The sequence below is a fragment of the Fukomys damarensis genome, unplaced genomic scaffold, assembly GCF_012274545.1.
Source record: "Fukomys damarensis isolate Sample0158 unplaced genomic scaffold, DMR_v1.0_HiC HiC_scaffold_21, whole genome shotgun sequence".
Lineage (NCBI taxonomy): Eukaryota > Metazoa > Chordata > Mammalia > Rodentia > Bathyergidae > Fukomys > Fukomys damarensis.
The window spans coordinates 19,411,775-19,434,203 of record NW_022900933.1 but is presented as its reverse complement, the minus strand read 5'-3'; the positions used below and the strand labels follow the sequence as shown (position 1 = coordinate 19,434,203).

At 39.1% G+C, this 22,429-nt stretch overlaps 1 protein-coding gene across 2 annotated transcripts in view; it reads left to right on the top strand.

Annotated features, from left to right (window-relative positions):
• Alkbh1 (alkB homolog 1, histone H2A dioxygenase) overlaps positions 1-22,429 on the top strand; it is a 24,220-nt gene extending 1,791 nt beyond the window's left edge. The window contains exons 2-6 of one of the 2 annotated variants that reach the window (XM_010645587.3): positions 904-1,012; positions 6,171-6,333; positions 15,669-15,759; positions 18,759-18,949; positions 19,994-22,429. In XM_010645587.3, coding sequence (XP_010643889.1) covers positions 904-1,012; positions 6,171-6,333; positions 15,669-15,759; positions 18,759-18,949; positions 19,994-20,420 — 981 coding nt within the window. In that variant the 3' untranslated portion in view covers positions 20,421-22,429. Of the gene's footprint in view, positions 1-903; positions 1,013-6,170; positions 6,334-15,668; positions 15,760-18,755; positions 18,950-19,993 lie in introns of both variants that reach the window. The other variant, XM_010645586.3, reaches the window with a different exon arrangement.

Sequence of the window (22,429 nt, the reverse complement as noted above, 5' to 3'; positions counted from 1 at the left end):
GTTGGTATTTTATTTGGAAATCTCCATAATGAGAAAAGTTTGTAGGATAAAAGGTCATCTCTCTGACGCTTAATGTATTTAAGAAAAGCCAGAATCTAAGTTTATTATTCATGAAAGAATATTTTTTTTTCTTTTACTACCCTACCTTAACTGCATATTAGGTGTCTTAAACAGTGAGTGGAACCATCCATAAGATGCTTTGATGTGCGAAGAAAACCTCATCAGCCATAATACATTAAAGTAACTGCCAAAAGCAAAATGCTAGTATCAACATTTCATCTAAAAAAGTAAAACTATTATACTTTGAGCAACCGGAGTTCCAAGTGTTTTATTGAAACTTTTTTCTTTTTGGTTAGAACACTCTTTTCATACTCTCTTCCTTACCAGCCTGCTTATTCCTTATAGCTCTGTATAAACATCAGCCAGGCACAGGTGCCTCAGAAGCAGTATATTAATCAGAGCAGCAGTGACTGATATTCCAATATACCAAATAATTTTCATGAATCTATTACCAAGGTGTGGTCTCATAGAAAATAGTAGTATTGAAGGCCAAACCACCTTTTTGTTAATTTTCCTCTCCTGACACTTTATATAACTTTCTAGTATTTGTTAATATATAAATTAAGAGGGGGGGCCGGCGATTTAGTTCAGTGGTTCTGCCACCTGCCACACAAGGACCTGAGTTCTATCCCTGGTACAAAAAAAGCAAAACATACATACAAAACAAACTAAACTTCTAGGAAGTTAAGTTAGTCCTTTAACAGTCCCAGGCCAAGTAAGTGGTACAGCTGAGATTAAAAACCCCCAACCTAAGCACTCCATACCAAAAATGTCTTCTGAGATTGAGGTTCCCAGTCTTATAAAATAGCTTTATCTCTCTAACTTTTGTTTGCTTCCTTTCAGGTGGTCAGATCTCAGTTAAGTGTGTCCTCTGTCAGTGAGCAGGATGCACATCGAGCAGGGCTTAAGCCAGTCAGCAAGTGGCAAGCCTATGGACTCAAAGGCTATCCGGGTGCGTACACTTGACCTCAGACAAGGTGGAACCACTCAGTCATTTCTCTGATTTAATAGGAGGAGCTGTGAGCAAGTAGAGAAAGGAGTAAACATGTAAATGTTCCAGTCAAGCACTGCATAAATTTTACCTTATCTAATGTGTCCATTTATTTAGCTACAAAGGTTACAGCAACAATCAGCTCACTGTGTAGCCCAGGCTGGCATTGAACTCACACTAATCCTTTTGCTTCAGCCTTCCTAGTGCTGGGATTACAAGCATGCACCACCATGCCCAACAAGACCAAGATTTTCTGTTGATGTAGGCCTTCTTCCCTTAGCAGTTTATTCAAAGTACATTGTTACTAACCCCACTTCAATTTTGTACTTTCCAAACTGGTGTACCATTTTTTGTGAGGTGTTCTAGGATTTCTTATTTAAAGCCACATCATTTGGGTTGGTCCCTCCTGTCTTTAAGGAATTTTCCCATCTTCCTTCCCATTATAAATTGCATTTGGTTGTTTGTTTGCTTTTTTGTACCGGGGATCAAACTATGGACCTTGGCTTGTGATGCAGGTGGCAGTGCCACTGAGCTAAATCCCTGGCCCATAAATTGCAGTTTGATAGAAGTATTATGGCCTACTAAGCATGGTAGCACACACCTATAATCCCAGCACTCCAGAGGCTGAGGAGGCAGAAAGATCACTGAGTTCAAGGCTAGCCTGGACCACATAGTAAGACCCTGTCTATGTAGAAAAGCAAAACAGACAAACAAACAAAAATGTAATCAAAGCATGAGTGATAACAGTCTCCTTTTACAGTTGATGAGAGGGCCTAACAGATGGAGCCAAAGGATAATGGGTCTGGAAACCAGAAACAGTCTAGCAAAAAGAGGATTTTGTAAGAAGCAAGACAACAACAAACACTTCAAAAGTTATCTGACACAGGAGCCGGGCGTGGTGGCGCACTCTCTGGAGGCTGAGGCTGAGGCTTGAGGCAAGAGGATCGCTGTGAGTTTGAGACCAGCCTGGGCTGCATAGGGAGTTCCAGGTCAGTCTCTACTACATAGTGAGACCCTGTCTCAAAAAAACCAAAAAAAAAAGTGATCTGACACAAAAAGGAATGGGGAAGAGTAAAGAGTAGTAGATAGGGATTAGGTTCCACTGCCAGGCTGCTTGGTCTCAGACTGGTACTACCATCTAGTAACTGGTAACTGACCTGGAGCAAATTTTTTTTGTAACTTTTTTGTAATATTAAGGATTGAACCCAGGGGTATTCTCTACCTAGCTACAGCTACATCACCATTCCTTTCTATTTTTTATTTTGCTCACTCTGGCCTCAAACTCAAGATTCTCCTGCCTCAACCTCCCATGTATCTGGGATTGTGTAAAATAGTGCCCACTTCTTAACGATTATTCTGAAGTTTCAATTTGAATATACATGTAGAGGGCTGGGGATTTAGCACAGTGGTTCCAGCACCTGCCTAGCAAATGCAAGAACCCTAGTTTGATCCCCGGTACCAAAAGAAAAAAAAAATACTAGGCAATGAATATATATGTAGAGTGGTTAATCAATGATTGGCACATAGTAAGCAGTCAATAAATATTCACCATAAAGTATTTAATAAAAACTACCCACTGATTTGGGGTTTGCTGTAGGTGTCATGATAAAGGGAAGCAGAGTTTTAACCCAGTGAAAGGAAAATTGCACTGCATTTGTCTGAAATTTCTAAAGAGGAATTTGCTGTCTGTTCAAGCTTGAACTAGATCAGAAGTATTCTTCCTTTAATATGACACTTTGGGAGATAGTACAATATTATTTATTTTGTGAAATGATGCTAGCAATCATAAGTTGTGGAGGTATTTGTTGTTTGTTTTGTGGTCCTGGGGATTGAACCCAGGCCCTTTGCACTACATCCACAGCCCTTTAAAAGTGTTTTAAGACTCTTTGCTAAGACATTAAATTGCCCAGGGTGGGTTTAAAATTGTTATCCTGCTACAGCATTCCAAGGATTACAGGCAAGTGTCACCTCTGTTTTTTTGATATCTTTGTTCCCCAGATACTGATTTTCTTATCACTCTTACAAATTATTTCAAGATTTAACTGCTAAAAGAAATGCAAAAGTAGCAACCCCTGGTAGATACTACTTCTTGAAGACATACAAGGAATCAGATAAGTGGTTAAACTAGCTGGCTATTGAAATGAATTTCTCTGATTGATCCAGTAAGCATGTTTATTGCTCAGGCTGTTAATGGCTTTCTCTTTTATTGCTGCATTGGTGCACAGTCTGCCTCAATAATGAAATCTACCAATAGCTTTTAGTTTTTCTTCGTTGATACAAATTTTTCTCTATGAGACTTCTTTGGAACCAACATGTAAATAACTTTGATCATTAGACTTAGTTTGGAGTATATGCTATAGATAATATTAAATGGTAAACCAGGATTAATAACTGCAGTGACCACCCTGTCCTCAGTGAACATCTGTAAGCTATCTGTATTTTTTTCCATATCTGTAAGAATCTAGACAAACGAGAATTTTTTTAGTACCAGGGATCCAACTTAGGTCCTTGAGCTTGCAAGGCAGGTGGTGGCACCATTAAGCTAAATCACAGGCCCTTAGACATATGAGAATTTTAGGTGCTTTTAGTATGATTTAGAATAGTGGAGAAATCTTCAGGTTATTTTCTGTATGTTTTCTGTCATATCAGCCAAAGTTCCTTTCTGCCAAACTTCATGTAATTTGAAATTCTGGTAAACACGGTTTTATGGGAATACAGCCATACCTATTTGTTTGCTTATTATCTGTGGCTGTTTTCCTGCTACACTGGAGGAGTTGAGTGCTAAAGAGACCAAATAATCCCCAGAGCCTGAAATATTTACTTTCATGCTCTTGACCGAAAAAAAAAGTTTGCTAGCCTCATCTAGGTCTGTATATCACTGCCTGCATTTAACTCAGATAACCTTAAGCATTCTTGTCATGTGTTTTTAGTATCCCTTGGCAAGGGGACTTTACACTAGCAGATAATGATTGCCTTTTGTGTAATTTTATTGTTTTCTATTTGTTCTTCAGGATCCTTTCCCAACCATGCTTTGTATTTGCTGAGATGGCCTTGCTCTTTACTGGATTAGGAAAACTGAGTCTATCGGGCAAAAACCCTTTCATCTTTCAGTGGTCCCCACAAGCAAATGTTCTCCTTCTCATCCTCCAATCATAGCAGGAGAGAAATTCTTTCATTTCAGAGCTATACCCTTTACGATGATCTCACATTTTATCTCTTTCAGGACCTTGCACTGTTCCTTTCCTCTGTTTGCAGTCAATTCTTCATTACGTTCTCTTTCACAGCCTGTAAGCATGCTTAGGTCTTACAAATCCACGAAAATCTTAAACTCCCCTCTTAATTCTATATTCATGTATGACTCCTCAGCTTTTGTTTTCCACTGTAGCCAGGCTTCTGTAAGGACTACTGATGTAACCCTTCTACTGTTCTATCTCCGGGGACTTATACTTTCTTCTAAGTTTTCCATCTGTTTAATTCTTAATAAAGTGTCTGGTACATAGTATATGTTTGTTGAATGTTTTATGAATAAATGACTACCATGAATAGGATTCTATTTAAATATTTTATTCATCTTTTACAGAGAAGAAAAATGAGGGTGTCTTAACTATCAGTCACAAATATCTGTTCATTATACATGCTATGTAGTTATTTACATCGTATCATCTTCTCTACTCGTCAAGGCTTAGTCTAGGAAGCAGACATCACCAATTATTTAACAACATAATGAGAATTATTATAATATTTAAAACTCAAAAGAAAAAGGGAACACTGAAGTATCATAGAGGTACCAGCTGTAGGAGAAGGCTACCATCCCTATAGTAGAGTGTGAAAACAGTTTGAGATTATTAAATGTAGGAGCTTGGAAGAGGGGTCACATGGATGTAGGACTTAGATTTTTTTTTTCTTTTTTTTTTTTTTTTTTTTTTTTGGCAGTGCTAGGGATTGAACCCAGGACCTCACAGCTGGTAGGCAAAACATTGTGCCACTGAACTACATTGCCAGCTCCCAGACTTAAAAATATGAGGAAAGGAGATAGACTGGTTCTAGTGGTATGGCAAGGCTACATAAGAACCACCTTTTACACTCTAGTCATCCATTAGTGTCCTGTGTGGGCATAGGTTAACAAGGAGCCAGCTGGCAAAGAAATTTAGTTTGCAGGTCCTAACCTCACATTGTGAATCCAAATACAGAAGGATCAATTTGATGCCAAGAGACAAAACAGATTAATAACTAGTGGTCCATTCATTAGATGAAGACTTTTAAATGTATATTTTAGTTAAATTTAATATAAGAGTTCAGAGTACTGTTCCTGTGGTAAGTAAAATAAAGAGGTCTTGGGTGACCTTGTTTTGTTTTGGTGTGACGGGTTCTTGTTTTGTAGTTTAGACTGGCCTTGAACTCAATAGATAGCCCAATATCCTCCTATCTTGCGTGGCCTCCTGAATGCTGAGATTACCAGTGTGTACACCACACCTGGCTCTGGATGACTCTGAATGGTTACACTTGTGAAAATGAGAGAGTAGACTTTTGACATTAAGTTCTAAGGCTTGCTTGAGGTTAACACAATTGAAAGATAACTTTGGAAAATGTTTGTTTCCCTTTAGAATAACAAGAAAATCCAAAGATAATTCCATAAGTATAGGTGTCTAATGTTCATCAAAACTTACTATCTTTTCAGCCAGGTACTGTGGTACATGCCTATAATCCCAGTATCCTGAGGGCAAAGTGCTAGCCCAGCTGGACAACTTGGTTAGATTCTGTCTCAGAATAAAAAAGGGCTGGGATAGAACTCATTAAGAAGGCCCTGGGTTCAATCACCAGTATGGGAGCAAAAAAAAAAACCCTACTAGCTTTTCATTAACTTGAATCATAACCAAAAGGATATGGGAAACAAATGACAGAATGAGGATATAAGGATGTTAACAAAAAGAAATTATATGAGGGGAAAAAATGAGAACCAAGACCTGTCATGTAAAGGTACAAGATCCCAATAATGAATGTAACTGTACTGTATACCTAAAATTGTACCAATAAACTCAATGAAGAAAAAAAAGAAATTATATGAATGACTAATGAAGAATTTTCCCCTTTCCTTTTTTCGCACTCATCTTTTGTATAGGATTTATTTTTATCCCCAACCCCTTCCTCCCAGGATATCAGTGGCACTGGGTGAAGCAGTGCCTTAAGCTATACTCCCAGAAACCCAATGTATGTAACCTAGACAAGCACATGACTAAAGAAGAGCCCCGAGACCTGTGGGAACAAAGCAAAGAGTTCCTAAGGTAAGTCTTTACCAGTCTGAATGAAGTGTTAATAGCTCACATCATTGCTGATCTTTGAAGAAACTGTTCTATAACAGTGAAGTGAAAGTGGCTATCTGGGGGGTTTTTTTCCCCCTCATTTCCACACACAATACAATTGTTTTTCTTTCCCCGGGAATGTTTAGACAGATGCTTTGACAGTTATATTAAACTGAGATCCATTTTAAAGATTGGCTTATCATAGCGAAGATATTGAGTTCATCCACATTAATCATGAGATCCATTTTTAGTCAGCTTCAACACTTTTTCCACTTAAAGCGAGCTCTTTTTGAAGGCTTGTGGTATCCTAGGAAAAAATATCACTGCTGACTCTTCTACTCTCTCAGATGGAGTTGATGATACCAGCTGTTTTATGATAGGTCAATTGTTCCTCATGGGAGAACAACAAATATTTGTACAGTATCTTCATGCTGTTTCAGCATTCATTCATTTCACAATAATACTGTATACCTTATTCTTGAACCAGACTATGTTTTCAAGTTATTTATTTTTTCCGCTTCTGATACTTATTGGTGGTCAGTTGTAGATCAGACGTGATGCTAGACTTTGGAAACAAAAAGCTTAATGGGACATTCTCCCTGTACTTGAATGAATAGCTTATGGTAGAAATTCAAGAATAATTACAATGGAACTCAGACACTGGTGTGGTGGACGTTAGAAAAATGCTGAGCACAGGAAGAAAGGCAGGGTAGAGTTGTCAAAGGAAAAAAAGTGGCTTTTTTAATCGAGTCTCTTAACCTCTTTTTCTTTGTCTGTTTGGACTGATCTTCAAAAATGAGTATGGATTTACCAATCAGAAAAGCAGAAAGGCTGGCCAGGGGTGTAGTTCCATGGTAGAGCACTTGCCTAACACCCATGAGTCCTTGGTTCAGTCCCTAGCATTGCAAGAAAGAGGAGAAAGGAGAAGGTGGGAAAGTTAACCTGAAGAGAAAGCAACCTAAGCAGAGAGATGATATTTAAGACAGAATAAATTGTTTGCTAGGTTGAGAGCTCAGGATGTGTGCGTTCATGTGTTTATGTAGCAGATACCTCCTGGGTTTCTGACATGTGTCAGACACTATGCTTGAAAAAGACTCAAAGACAGGTAAGTAGTTTCTATCCAAGAAATCTGTTGCTTAATCAAGGACAGAGACATATAAACAGATAACTAAATATAACTTGGCAGGTACAAGTTTAGAGTTAGGATATAATGGGAATAGTTACTTGTGTGACTAGGTTGGGTTTAGAATTTGGGAAATGCCTCCTGGAAATTAGGGGTATGGTAGGGAAAACGTGAATCGGGAAAGATGGATTATAGGCCATACATGTACAAACAGTGACGTAGAACAGTTCTGGAGTCATGTTGCCTGAGTTCAGATCCTGGCTCTGCCACTTACTGTTTAATTGTGAGCAATTTTCTTAACCTTTGTGTCCCTCCTAACTGTCCTATCTTTATTCAATAGTATGGAAATTAAACAAGGTAATATATGAAAAGTCCTTAGAAGAGTGCCAGTTAAAATCATTTTACCAACTTTCTGTCCTGTGTAGTCTTAAGTGGCTCTAATGGTGCAGTTTTTAGAAATTGTCACGATTCTGACAAAAGAAGTAGATTTTATTAAGTTGAATGAGAGAACTAAGATTCATTGTTTCCTTTAAAGCCTTCTTAGATCTTTAGGTACAGTATAGGCAGGAGCAACAAGGAAAACTATATTCTTCAGCGTTTTATAATGCCTTCTCTAGAATTGAAAGCGAAGTAAATAAGATCATGATTTAATTAGTTAAAAAAGAGCTAGCGGTGGGGCCGGGGATTTAGCTCAGTGGTGCTGCTGCCTGCCTCACAAGCTCAAGGCCCTGAGTTCATTCCCTGGTGCCAAAACAGAAACAAAAAAAGAGCTAATGATTATTAAACCAGACTGTGTTTTCAAGTAATTTATTTTTCCCTCCTGATGTATGACTGTAGAAATCCCAGCTGTCTTCTAAGATAGCTCAGATGGATCTCTGTAATAAATCATCCTGTAGACAGTAGTGAGATACTTTATTTTTTGTCTAATAAATTAGCAAAAGTAAAAATGTGATGGTCATACTTTATGTTGTCAAAGACTGGGAGAAATTGATGTGCTTAGATGTTGTGCTTGGAGGCATTGAAAATCTATTAGGTCTCTAGTTCTTGCTCTGTCACTGTGTTACATGTTTCAGTTTTCTCACTTGAGAAGTGAAGGTACTAAAATAAGCTATTCGAAGTGATTCAATTATGGTCACTTGGAATCTTACGGACGATACATGTAGCCCTTACCACTTTCCCAGACTCTGTCAGAGATGGAGATGGTCTGTTTTTTTTTAAAGGTTTCTTTCAAAACCAGGCATGGTGGCTCACACCTGTAATCCAGCACTTGGGAGGCTGAGGCAAGAGAATCACTCCGAGTTCCAGGCCAGCCTAGGCTACATAGTGAGATCAAGGTCAGTCTGAACTATAAAGTGAGACCTTCTCTCAAAAGAAAGAAAGGAAAGGAAGGAAAGAAAGAAAAGGCGTGGAGGCTCACATTTGTAATCCCAGCTCTCTCAGATTTACACAGGGGATCACTTGTTCAAACCCAGGATTTGAACTTAGGCAATTTAGCCACTTAAAGAGACCCTGTCTCAAAAAGAGAAGAAAAAATGTAGACAGGATGTGGACAGTGCACTTTCCCTGGGTTCAATCCTGAGTACTACAGAAACAAAACTAAAATGAAAAATACCAAAAGGTGCCTGTGGAGATTCTGAATATCCACTGTAACATCTTCCCACGTTAAGAACCAGGAACAAGAGGACTTCTCAGGATCTTCACACTTTTAATTCTTAGAATTCTGTAGCTCTTTTAAATAGGAAATAAATACTTAAATTTAGAAAAAAAAATAGGAAATTTAGGTCATTTCAGATCTGTGTTTTGTTCTGAGTTCAGAGTGAGTCGTGTAGCTAGAGTCTTGCAAAGAGTACACAGTTCAGATGCAAGCATCTTCCTTGCAGCCTTATCTAGAACAGAAAGAATAATAGAAAACATTTTAAGTGTTTATCCATGGGAGCCCTGATTAATCAAGTGTAGTATATCCCTGCAGTAGAATGTTGCCACTGTGAAGCCATTAAAAAACCTTATATCTGATCCAGATGTGGTGGCACACACCAGTAATCCCAGCATTCAGGAGGCTGACACAGGAGGGTTGCTGCAAGTTCAAGGCCAGCCTGGGATACATAGTGCAAGGCCAGCCAGAACTACGTAGCAAGACCTTGTCTCAAAAAAAAGCTTAAATCCAGACCTCTTGTAAATATAGTAAGCTTTAGAGTTAGAACAAATTCAGTCATTTCTGAACATTTCTATCCCAGCCACATTAGTCTAAGCCACCGTCATGTCTTTCCCACAGAACACTGTAATGTCCTCTTATCCCATCTCCTAGAGGCCGCTCTTACTCTCAGTCAGTTCTGTACGTGGAGTGTTCAAGTTTTTTGTCATTTTTCTTACAGCTTACTATCTGCAGTTCAATTCTGATGCATACCATCTAGAGTTAACATAGATTTCATAAGTTCAAGGCACAGTCCCTAACATGACCCTCATTTCAGATACTGGTCTCCAGGATAACCACACTTATGACCAGTGATTATAAGTTGAGAGCAGACTCATGACCTCTTTATGTTCAGTAATTCACTGGAACAATTCCCAGAACTCAGAAAAGCATATACTTATGATACAGCTTTACCTTAAGGATATAAATTAGGACCAGCCAGATGAAGACACATGAGGCAAGGCCCTCTTTCCTATATAATCGTGGCATGTCACTCTTCCAGCACATTGGTATGTTCACCAACCACTTATCTTTCCTAGGCCTTAGCATCCAGAATTTTTACTGGAGTTTCATTAGACACAATCAATTGAACTATTAGCCACATAATTGATTTCGGTCTACAGTCCCCCACCCATTTTGGAGGTACTCTTAATACACATCGTAAAACCCCAGTCCTCTGCTCACATGATTGGTCTTTCTAGTGTGAGCACCCCACATCCTGAATCATCTGATTAGCATAAACTCAAGGAGTATGTGCTTTGGATCTACCATGATTAATGGTGTAACTCCTATCATTCAGGAAATCCCAAGGGTTTAGAAGCTCCCTTCCAAAAACCAGAGACAAAGGTCAGCCAAATTCTTCATTGTACGACACTGTCACATTTTTTAAAAAATCTAAAATCTTTCCCACAGCCTACAAAACTTAGGTGGTAACAACCCCTGGCCACCTCACTAATCTCATTTCTAAGAGAAAGAATAGGGTTCTAGGGATAGGAAATTGAAGTTCAGATTCAGTGGAAATAAGAAAATAGGAAAAAGGAAGAAACAAAGCTTTGGTCTTGGAGGGAAATATTCAGAGCTGTTGTTGTGTTAGTCACTCTCCCATCACTGGAACAAAATACCCAACTCTGTCAACTTAAATGAGGAGAAGTTTAATTGGCTCACAGTTGTGGGGTATGCAGTCCATGTTCAGCTGGCTCCAAGGCAAAAAATGGCATGGTGGAAAGGAATAGTGGATTGATCGCTGCTTACCTCTTGGCAGCCAGAAAATAGAGAACAGAGAGGAGCCAGGGTCAAGAATACATCCTGCTTGGTCACAGCCCTCTGACTCACCTCTTACCAGGTCCCACCTCCAAACACATGAGACTTGAGGGACATTTTAGACCTAGACCATAACAGCTGTGAAAGACAATTCCCAAGCCTTAAAAATAATTGAAAAAAAAATACCTATGTAGGACTTTGAAGGTTTTTATCGTAGCTCTTCAGACTTTATTCTGTCCTAAATAATTTTGCCTCCCAGTGAATCACTAATGTTCCTTGCAAGAAAGAGAAATACCAGTGCTTGGTTATGGCACCCAGACTGCCCACTGTACAAGGAGTGGATGAGCAGACTAGTTCATTTCCACCCAGTTAGGAAGCAGTGCTATAGAACACGATTGCTGAGAAAAATGCCATATTACATGATGCACTTATCCATGAGAGAAAATGAGCAAACTGCTGCATAAGCACATTCACCAGGGGAAATGGTAGCCAGCCCATCCAACTATCATCCTACTGATGCCTGGAAAAAAAGACAGGAAGTGTAGCATGTTTGTGTTTTCTTGGAGAACCAATAATGAGAGTCATTCATTCTTGGAAACATTCTTTTGGACAACTGGGTAAAGATTTAAAGTAATGTTAGGTGCCAACATACTTTGCACCATGTTCCAGGTGGATATGGGACCTCCATTAACAATGGTCCTTTGTCTTCTTTTGGAAAATTTATCTTAAAAAGAGAAGAGCACACCCACTTCAGTGATTCCTCATTGTTTTATGCTTGAAAATTATCTAGGAACATGTTAAATATGGTCTTACAATGTGCAAATTCAAGGGGGAATTTTTGGAATCTTTGTTATTCAAGAAACCCATAGAAATGAGAGGGATCTTGGGCTGGGAATTTAGCTCAGTGGTTCCACCACCTGCCTCACAAGCACAAGGTCCCAAGTTTGACCACAGTACACACACACACACACGCACACACACACACGCACACACACACACACAAATACAGTAGGGTAGTACTAAGACTAGAAATACATAAGGTTGGTTGGTCTCTCACATATTAAAGACAAATGTTCACAATTGTTGCTACTTTGCTTCCAGCAAACACAATGGTAAAAATTAAAATCATGTTTTCAGAAAAGAATATGAAATGAAGAGTGGAATCTTACACCTATGTGACTAAAGCCTTACACAAGATATTTGTGTTTTTTCCCCTCAGAATGACACAGACATTCAAAGATCACAGCTTTTCTTGCACAAAGCAAGTTTTTAAGTAAATATATTTTATTATGAGGTCTAGGCTTAATACATTTGAAAGTAAGACTAGCTTCTGTTACATCTTTGTACCACTCTACCTCTGTAACATAAGGCAGAACTCACAGCCTTTCTCCATTTGATATAGTTTAAAAAGGGCCAGGGATATAGCTCAGTGGCACTGTGCTTGCCTGGTAAGTGCAAGGTCCTGAGTTCGATCCCCAGTACCAGGGGGGGAAAAAGCAGCACTTGATATAGTTAAGGTAAAAGAGAAATGTTCTTTTTTGAATTATTTCAGATCTTCATTATTATTATCTTTATGATTGAGGTTGTCTGGTTCTGCCATAATAGTATGGATTCTTTGTCAAGAATAAAATGCTATGGGGCTGGAAGTGCAAGGCACTCGGTTCAAACCCCAGTACCATAAAGGAAAAAAGAATAAAATCTATTACTGAGCTAGAAAGAGATAGAAGCTTTGTTTTGTTTTCATTTTGGCTAGACTAGTGGGTCTCACTGTGACACCTGGACTAGTAGCATTAGTGTCTTTTAGGGACTTGTTAAAAATTTAGATTGTTGGGCCCCGCATCAAACCTATTAAATCAGTGTCTGTAGATGCAGGCCCAACCATCAGAGTTTTAATAAGCCCTATAAATGCTTCCAAAGCACATTAAAGTTTTAGAACCACCGGGCCAGTGATGGCCAACTTCATAGAGTTGTGATAGTGATAACAAACAGCAACTGTGGCACATGTGTCATTCATTCACCGCCACACCACTAAGAAAAACTAGGGTGCATGGATTCTGTAGAAGCTTTTATACAGCTCCTCTCTTGACCAAATAAAACTCAGGAATGTTCTGTACTCAGTACTGGATTCCAGTGTTCTCCCCACTGACTTCAGCCTTCCCTTTGAAAATCCTCCAGTATCCATAAAATTGTCAGCAGCCTTTCTACCTGAGATTGATTACCTTTAAATAAAGGAGTTGGGTACAGAAATTTTCTATTAACAAAATCCACAGGTCCGGAAATAAGAGGTTATTTTTTTATCAGGCTGCTGAAGGAAAATGTTCCATGGAAGAGTAAATCAAGGAGCTTGTACCTTTAGCTGAATAAACATTGGTAGAACGTAGGTTGTATTAATAACTACATTATGTAGCTTGAATATTAAATATTATATGGATATTATCCATATTGTTATGTTGCCGTTGTTTAGATTAAGTAGTGTCAGTAACTGGCCAGGCCTTACATGTCTTTTCTCTAAATTATTAGTCAACTGTCTCCTGTTAGGTTGCAGGTCCCTAATACCGCACCCAAGTTCAGTGATTTTCCAGGAATACTCATGGACTTCAGCATATAGTTATGCTCCCAGATAAGATTTATTACAGTGAAAGCAGCAAAAATCAGTAAAGGGAAAAGGCACATGGAGCAAAAGTACAGGGAAAATCAGGTGCAGACTTCTGTGAAGTCACACAGGATGTGCTTAATCCTCCTAGCAGTGAGCTGTAACCATTCTGTGAAGTGTCTGCCAGAGAAATTCATTGCCCAGGTTTTCATCAGAGTCTGGTCATGGAAGCAGCATTTTCTGATGTATAAATCTAGACACTAGAAGGAAGTCAGAAACTCAACATAAGCCATAGTTTTGTACAGACAGTTGAGGTACAGTGAGCCACTCTTAGCAGTTTGGGGAACTGTGTGAACCCACCAAAGTCCAGGTTGCAGATGCTGTTCAAGGATCATTCTTGTAAGGTTAGCAGTCAAATCTGCTTTATGTCTTGTTTTCACATGTCTTAAATAAATCAATATTTTGTTTGTTCCATTCTTTGTATCTGCTGGTCTTGATATATGTCTGTGATGATGTCCTTAGAATGTAAACTCAGAAAAGATAGCATCTATTCTAAATTCTTTGTCAGACATCAAGATGAGTGCCACTGACAGTGTGGGCCTTCACTTTTGCTCTTCAGTGCAGCCATGTTGCCTACTGCATCACTGCTTCTTTAAATGCTGGCCATTCTCTGGTGCAACTCCCAGCTCTACCATGAAGCCTTAACTGATTACTGATTAGACAGCTGACTGTGAGCGCTCTCGCTCGCTCGCTCGCTGTCTCTCTCTCTCTCTCTCTCATGTGGGTGTGGGTGTGGTGCCATGGATCGAACTCAGGACCTTGTGCTTTCAAGGCAGTGGGCGGCACCAGAGCTAAATACCTGCCCACCTTTTTCTTAATTCTGGTAACACTGAAAGTCTGTGCTCTTCACTTTGGTACTAAGCTTTACACCAGTATTGAAGTACTACTTTGAGGCTAGGTGTGTAGCACACACCCTCTCAGCGCTTGGGAGGCTGAGGCAAGAGGATCACAAGTTTGAAACCAGTCTGAGCAACTTAGCTAGACCCTGTCTCAAAATAAAATGAACAGGGCTAAGGATATAGTACTGCCCTAGAGTGCTTATCCAACATGCACAAGGTCCTAGGTTCAATCCCCAGTACCCCAAAAATAATTTTTACCTGGTCCTGGGCTACATAGAGAGACCCTATTTCAAACAAATGCATACATAGATTTGGTTAATGGTGTAAATTATACAGAGAAAACTTAACTAAATAAAATTAATACTCAGATTAAATTTAGAGATGAACCAGTCTTCCTCTATAGAAGAATATTAATCCCATAGATTAAATCAGTAATAATAAAATTGCAGAAAGGCCACCTCTCTTTTTGCTGAAACTTCCTGTGATTTGAACAATGGAATGGCAGAAACCAAATCATTTGAGTGGTACCTTGTTAGCTGAGCTTCAATTATCTAAGTTATGTTACACAGGGTCGGGGAAGTCATGCTAAACCAGTTATTTATTATATACTATATTTTGCCAAATGTTTTCCCCCAACCTGCAATTCTGAGAAACTACCATTATTATAGATGTAGTAATAACTGTGATTAATCATGCCCCCCTTTCAGCACATGAACATATTGTTAGCCCTATTTTCCATTGACCATAGCGCTCCTGGTCTCATCTCCCGTTGACAGGTAAAGACATTCCTGTTGTCATATTTTTCCCTATTATCCTTGTTTGATCATTATTGAGATGCTAGAGACTTTTTTTTACCATAACTGTATTCTTTTTTTGTTGTTGTTGTTGTTTTTTGGGGGGGGTGTTTTTTTTTGTTTGGTTTGGTTTGGTTTGGTTTGGTTTTTGGTTTTTGAGACAGGGTCTCACTATGTAGTTGAGACTGACCTGGAACTCACTATGTAGCCCAGGCTGGTCTCGAACTCACAGCGATCCTCCTGCCTCATCCTCCCGAGTGCTGGGATTAAAGGCATGCGCCACCACGCCCGGCTTATAACTGTATTCTTGATCAACTCAATTTTCTGTTCTCGTTTCCCTACCAAGCCTTGGCTTGGCTTATACTGTGGAATACTAAATTTAGACACCAGAGATGTACAAAGGGCTATTGCTGCCATTTAAGATTAATAAATCCTCTTTTGTTGCCTATCTTTGCAGGTATAAAGAAGTGAATAAACGGAGACCTCGAAGTTTATTAGAGAAACTGCGTTGGGTGACCCTAGGCTACCATTATAACTGGGACAGTAAGGTATTTCATTTTCTTTTCTAAATTCACTTGTTTTCCATTTATGTGGTTTTTGGGCCAACTTGGTGTGTGTGTAGGTGTGTCGTCAAGCTTCAAGTATCATTACCATAGCAAAGACAAAGTGAAAGGATCTCTTTCACCTATTCTGTTTTAGAAAGCTCTCTTCATATATCTCAAAAGGAATAAATAATTTATCAAGAGAAAATTTTTGCATACACCGTGGAGTTATCTAGAGTCATCAGTGCTTTCTCAAAGTCTATCAGAGATTTCTCTTTACTGCTTTCAAAAGTAATTCTCAGTTATCTTTATTTCCATTATTGTTTAGTTTATTGAGCAGTTTTTTTTTTTACATTATATTATCTGCTTGGAATAAAAGAAGTCATGCATAATTAAGAGTATTCTTAGAGTGTACTTTCGGATGGGTGCAGTGGCACATGCCTATATTCCAGCACTCAGGAGGCTGAAGCAGGAGAATCTCTTCAAGTCCGAGGCCAACTACATAGTTCAGGACCAACCTGGACTGCATAGTGAGAATCTGTCTGAAAATGATCAAAAAAAAAAAGCGCGAAAGAGAATGAACTTTCAAGATCCAGATAGCTTTAGCTGCCAGGAGCTGCCAGATAAATGCCTGGCTGGGAGAAGGGTGGGAATGAATTTCCTACAATTAAGAAAGTTCCAGGTTTTCTTGAGCTACAACGTCTTATCTTCTATACTTCAAAAAACTGCATCTTTTGTTACTAGCAGCATAGTGCTTCTCCTCGCAGTGAGTTGTTTGCCACCAAGTGGGTGGCCTAACTCTAAGGATAATCTGAGTAAAACAAACTGGTAGAGACCATCTTCTCTGCTAAAGGGTCTGTTTCTTTAGCAAGCAACTTAATGATAAACATTAACATCCAATTAATGACTAGTGTTGCTTTAAAAATATTTACAATATAATTCTTATCTTCATGGATACATATTAAACAAGGTATTTGTGTTTAGGGAAGTGGCCAGGTGATTTTATTTGAGGTAGTCTAGGTTTGATTCCTGCTTCCAGTAATGATAATGCCTGTCTCATAAAGTATGTGTGAGAATTAAGTGATTATTCTAGTGCCTGATTGTTCTAAGCAGTTATATGCATTAGCAGATAAAAAAAAAAGTTGGCTATTGGGCCAGGGATTTAGCTCAGTGGTTCTACCACCTACCTTGCAAGTGCAAGGACCCAAGTTCAATCCCTGATACCAAAAAAAAAAAAAAAAAAAAAAAAAAAAAAAAAAAAGGTAGCTGTTGTTTTTAATATTTTATTTGATACTGGGTTTTTTGTTGTTGTTTGGGGGTAGCGTTGTGTTTTTGGTGTCAGGGATCAAACTCAGGACCTTTCACTTACAAGGCAGGCATGGTGCCACTGAGTTAGATTCCCGGCCCTTTTTTTTTTTTTTTTTTTTTTTTTTTTTTTTTTTTTTTGAGACAAGGTCTCACTATGTAATTGAGAATGACCTGGAACTCATTATGTAGCCCAGGCTGGTCTCAAACTCACAGATATCCTCCTGCCTCTTCCTCCTGAGTGCTGGGATTACAGGCATGTGCCACCACGCCCGGCTTCCTCATATTATTTTTAAGGACCTCAAAGTTAGCCTTTGTTTGTTTGTTTTGGTTCGTTTTTTGTTTTTTTTGAGACAGGGTCTCACTATGTAGTTGAGATTGACCTGGAACTCACTATGTAGCCCAGGCTGGTCTCAAAACTCACAGCGATCCTCCTGCCTCAGCTTCCCGAGTGCTGGGATTACAGGCTTGCACCTCCACGCCCAGCACAGATATCCTTTTTTGCTAAGAAAATGGAAAGTGAAAATTACCAAAATTTCTGAATAATCAAAATAGTGAAAGTTGAGGGAGGCGTTGGACAAAATATAGTATACAATTTTAAAAAATACATAGATAGTTTGGTTAGGGTTGAAATGCCAAAAAGCTAATTATTCCATTATACCACAAGCTGTCTAGAACTAGAATAGCCACCCAGACAGGTTAATCTTCTAAGAAACTAAAGCTTAAAGTGATAGAGCGAACTTTTATGATCTCTATCTTTAGTTTTGCGAATTACATTGGATCTCTTCAGATCTTTTAGAGAGTGTTTTAACGTTTGTTTATTGGGTGGGGGCACTTATAATCCTTAAATGGTAAAAACAGAAGGAGTTTAGGGAAGTAAGTGCTGAAAATATTTCCATTTTAAGGCCCTGCCTTAGCCATGGTATAAGTCAAACTTAATTCAGATGTATTAAGCATGTCATTTTATTGGGTTGATCTCTGAAATTGGTATTAAGCCATGATGCAGGCTGGCTATAGTATTTGAGTTGCTATTTTAACAAGCTTTTTATTTTAGGATAGTTTTAAATTTACAGAAGAGTTGAGAAGATGGTATAGCAAGATGCTATGCCCAGTTTCCCCTACTTATTAACATCTTTGATTAGTATGGTACCTCTGTCTCAATTAATGAACCAATAGTAATAGAACATTATAACAGTGAAGTCCATACTTCATCAGAGCTCCTTAGTTTTTAGCTCATATACGTCTGTTTCAGAATCTCATCCAGGATACTACATTACATTTAGACATATTTCTTTAGGTATCTTGACAGCAACAGTTTTGAGTTGCCTTTTTAAGCAGGATTTAAGTGTACTAGAAAATGGTTTATACCATTCATGTGTAGGCTTCGTGAAGTATGAATTTGTGCACTGCGTGGTGCCTATTGTTTAGTAGGTGCTCAATATCTTGAGTAGTTCATTGTTAGAATGGATGATGGGGTTCCAAGCAAGGGTAGAATGTTTGCTTGGTATACATGAGGCCCTGTGTTTGATTCTCAACCTTGTAAAAAAAATAAAAAAGTAGATGATGGGTAGACACCCTGTATTTCATACTGTTTGGTAACTTAGAGGATTTTAAAGTGGTAATTATTCATATGCCAGTTTCCCATGTTCCTGAGATCGTTGTTTATTTTTCTTTATTTTTCCCTACTTTTATCAAAGAAGTACTCAGCAGATCATTATACACCTTTCCCTTCTGACCTGGCTTTCCTCTCAGAGCAAGTAGCTGCTGCCTGTGGGTTTCAGGGCTTCCGAGCCGAAGCAGGCATCCTGAATTACTACCGCTTAGACTCCACACTGGGCATCCATGTAGACAGATCTGAACTGGATCATTCCAGGCCCCTGTTGTCATTCAGGTAAGTTAGTTCCAGGGATTCTGGGTTGCTTTTTATTATTTTTTTCTTTTTCCCATTGATTTTTTTTAAAGTTTAAAATAAAGACATGAATTTTTTTAAATAGCTCTGAAGTCTTTCACTTCTGGGCACATTAACAGTATATCATAAAGTAAAAGTAGCCTTTTTTTTTTTCCTCATTGAGTTTATTGGTACATTTTAGGTATACAGTACAGTTGCATTCATTATTGGGATCTTGTACCTTTACACGACAGGTCTTTCTAAGCTCTTAAGAGTAATGACCATGGATCAGAGGTTTACCTCAGTGGTGCGGCCACCTGTCTCGAAAGTGCAAGGACCCGAGTTCGATCCCCAGTACCAAAAAAAAAAGTAATGACCAAATTACATTTACTGTTTCTGTTTAAGACCCATGGAGTATGTGGTTTGTGATGAAAGGTATTGTTAGTGCTCTGTGTAATAGACAAATGGAAGGCCTTAAAGTAAAGTGAGCAACCTTTTGGAATAGTAGAACAAAATATAGAGCAAAACACAAAAGCCTGAAAACTTTCTCCTTGTCTCCCTAAACATCAGTTTCAGTTTGTGCAGAGTACTGCACCAGTATCTCAAGAAATGCGTGCCCCTTATTAATTGCCTTTATCTTTAAAGGAATAAAATACATAAGTGAATGATTCCTACAATTTTATTGCAAGACTGAAATTTTAAAAGATACATCAATAAAACTTACATAGACAGTGTTAAAAATCAGTTCTTCATTTGCTTATTTTACTGCATCAAGCTTTGCTCTGCAGACAGTCTGTGGGTTGTCAGACTTGTAGCTGGCAGGTCATAGATAGGTCACTCAGAGACATAGAGAAAGCACTTAGCCCAATTTAAAAATGAGGATTTGGAAGCAATATGTCAAGCTGAAATTACAAAATAATTCAGTTGGCAACTTTCATAACTGGTTTATAACAAACTTCCATTTTACTTTTTCTCTTTTTTTTCTTTTCTTTTTCTTTTCTTTTTCTTTTTCTTTTTCTTTTTTTTTCTTTTTCTTTTTTTTTGTAGCTTCGGACAGTCTGCCATCTTTCTCTTGGGTGGCCTCAAAAGAGATGAGGCCCCCACAGCCATGTTTATGCACAGTGGTGACATTATGGTAATGTCAGGTTCCAGCCGCCTGTTGAACCATGCTGTTCCTCGAGTCCTTCCAAATCCTGAGGGAGAAGGCCTGCCTCACTGCCTGGAGACGCCACTCCCAGCTGTCCTCCCCCATGGTGCAGTGGTAGAGCCCTGTTCTTCAGAGGATTGGCAGGTGTGTGCCAGCTACTTGAGGACTGCTCGCGTTAACATGACAGTCAGACAGGTACTGGCCACAGGTCAGGACTTCCCTTTGGAACCGGTGGAGGAGCAAAAAAGAGATGTTACCCCAGATTTCTGCCATCTGGATGACCAGAACAGCCACGTAAAACGGGCCAGGTTAAACCTTGACAGCTGAGACTTGGAGGTCCCCTTCTGCTGCTCGGGCGGGTGTCTTCTAGTGCCATGGACTCTCCTACCAACATGATGAACCCAGATCAAACATGTAAGAGCTCATCGTGGTCACACTGTTGCCTTGGAACCCATTCCAGAGACTAAACTGATCACACCTTGCTCAGAGAAGCATTTGACATGGTCCAGTCCTATTTAGGTAACTTGGAGTAGTGTGTGATCATATCAAGGAAGGACACAGCCCTCTCGGCCTCTGCCGTTGCAGCCGAGGAAGGTAAATATGCGTTTACATGTCTGTGGGGTCTACATACCTCAGGTTTTATTAACGGCAATATGTTACCCACTCCAGCCATCCACTGCAGCTGGCAATTTGTGGTAAAATTGTGATTCCATGAAGCAGCCATTAGAATTACTTTGCTGTCATCAAATCCTTTGATCTTTTCTTGCATCTTCTCTGGCTGTGCAGATAAATTTTATGCACATGAAGACAATAGAACTGGAAATCTTGTTGCCTTGAAAAAAAGTAATCACAGACATTATTTTTGCCCTAAAGAAAAATACATGAAAATTGAAGAAAGTAAACAACAGTACTTACACTTATTTAAGTCTCCAGACTCTCCCATTTGGTTTTTCAATGCAGTTTTCACTTTTGAACTAAAAATGTCCCAAGGGTGTTCTGTTACTGTTTTCTCCATGAATAAACTTACTTGGTTTTAAATTAAAGATCTGTATCTGTCTTCCAGGGTTAGTGTATCTGGGATTAGATTTTTCCCTCTTTGTATTTGCTGTATCGTTCATGCTATTGAAGCCCTCTAGCTGTTTCTGCCCAGCACCACCCTGCTCTGCCCTGAATACTCTTCATGGCTATCTCACAGGAGAGAACATGCCTTGATAGTCCAGTCACTACTGTCTTGTCTGATGACAGCCTGGAAAATGTATGAAGAGCTTTTACTCTTTGGACCTCCACCACCGTGAGCCACTATACCCCACGCCAGCCTACTTTACATTTCTCTGGACTATAGTTTGCACAGTCATTAAAAAAAAGGTGTGCCACCATTTTTCTAGATGAATTTTGATATTTAAAAGGGAATTTGATGTTCCTTTTTAGAACCATGATGTGCCAATTGTTTTATTAGTTTAAGGGCTCTAGAGGTGTCCTACCTAACTTATCTGTATGGAACATTGGCTGGAAGCCAGGTCTGGCTGAATCTGCATGTCTCCTCTGTCCACCTCTCTTTTTTTTTTTAATTGCCAGCATTGTACTGACTTCTTATGGTGTAGGTTTTTGTTTGTTTTGAGACAGGACCGCCTCACTGTGTATTGAAGGCTGATCCTGAGCTCACTATATAACCTAGGCTGTCCTTGAACTCAGAGCAATCCTCTTGCTTCAGCCTCCTGAATGCTGGGATCAGGTGTTCCACCACACCTGGAAATTTTTTTCTTAAATAATTACAGATCACTTACATGTAACCTTGATAAGAAAACTGTGTATAATTTACCACTAGGAAAATTCCTTAAATTTTTAAGCCACATTGTATCATTTAGTAAAACCAACATTGTTATCATTTAGTAAATCCAGCACTGACAGTGTATCCTTAGAAGAACAAAGTACTTTTTCTTCAGTTGGATATCAGCATTGGCTTGTGTTTAGGATCCAGGACTGACAAAATATCCAAACAGTAGCCCCCCTCTCCAGGAAGTGGAGTGTTTAATGCTATGAAAAAGCAGGTGGAAACAGACTAGCCAAGAGAGCAGATTCCTGTCTCCGTGGAGGGAATATGCTCACTGAATGGGATGGTGAGCAAGACTGTTTGCACAGCTTGCATTCTCCCTCTCCCTCTCTTCCTCTGCCTTTTCTTCCCTGCCTCTCTTTCCCCGTCTTTTCTCTCTGACTCTAGATGTATATAGGGTGAAGAGTAGAGATACAAACCTTAGGCCTGAGGAAATTGATGTCTTCTTTTCCCAGGTTAAGTCTTCTTAGAAGTGGTCTGAGCTGGGTGTGGTGGCGCACGCCTG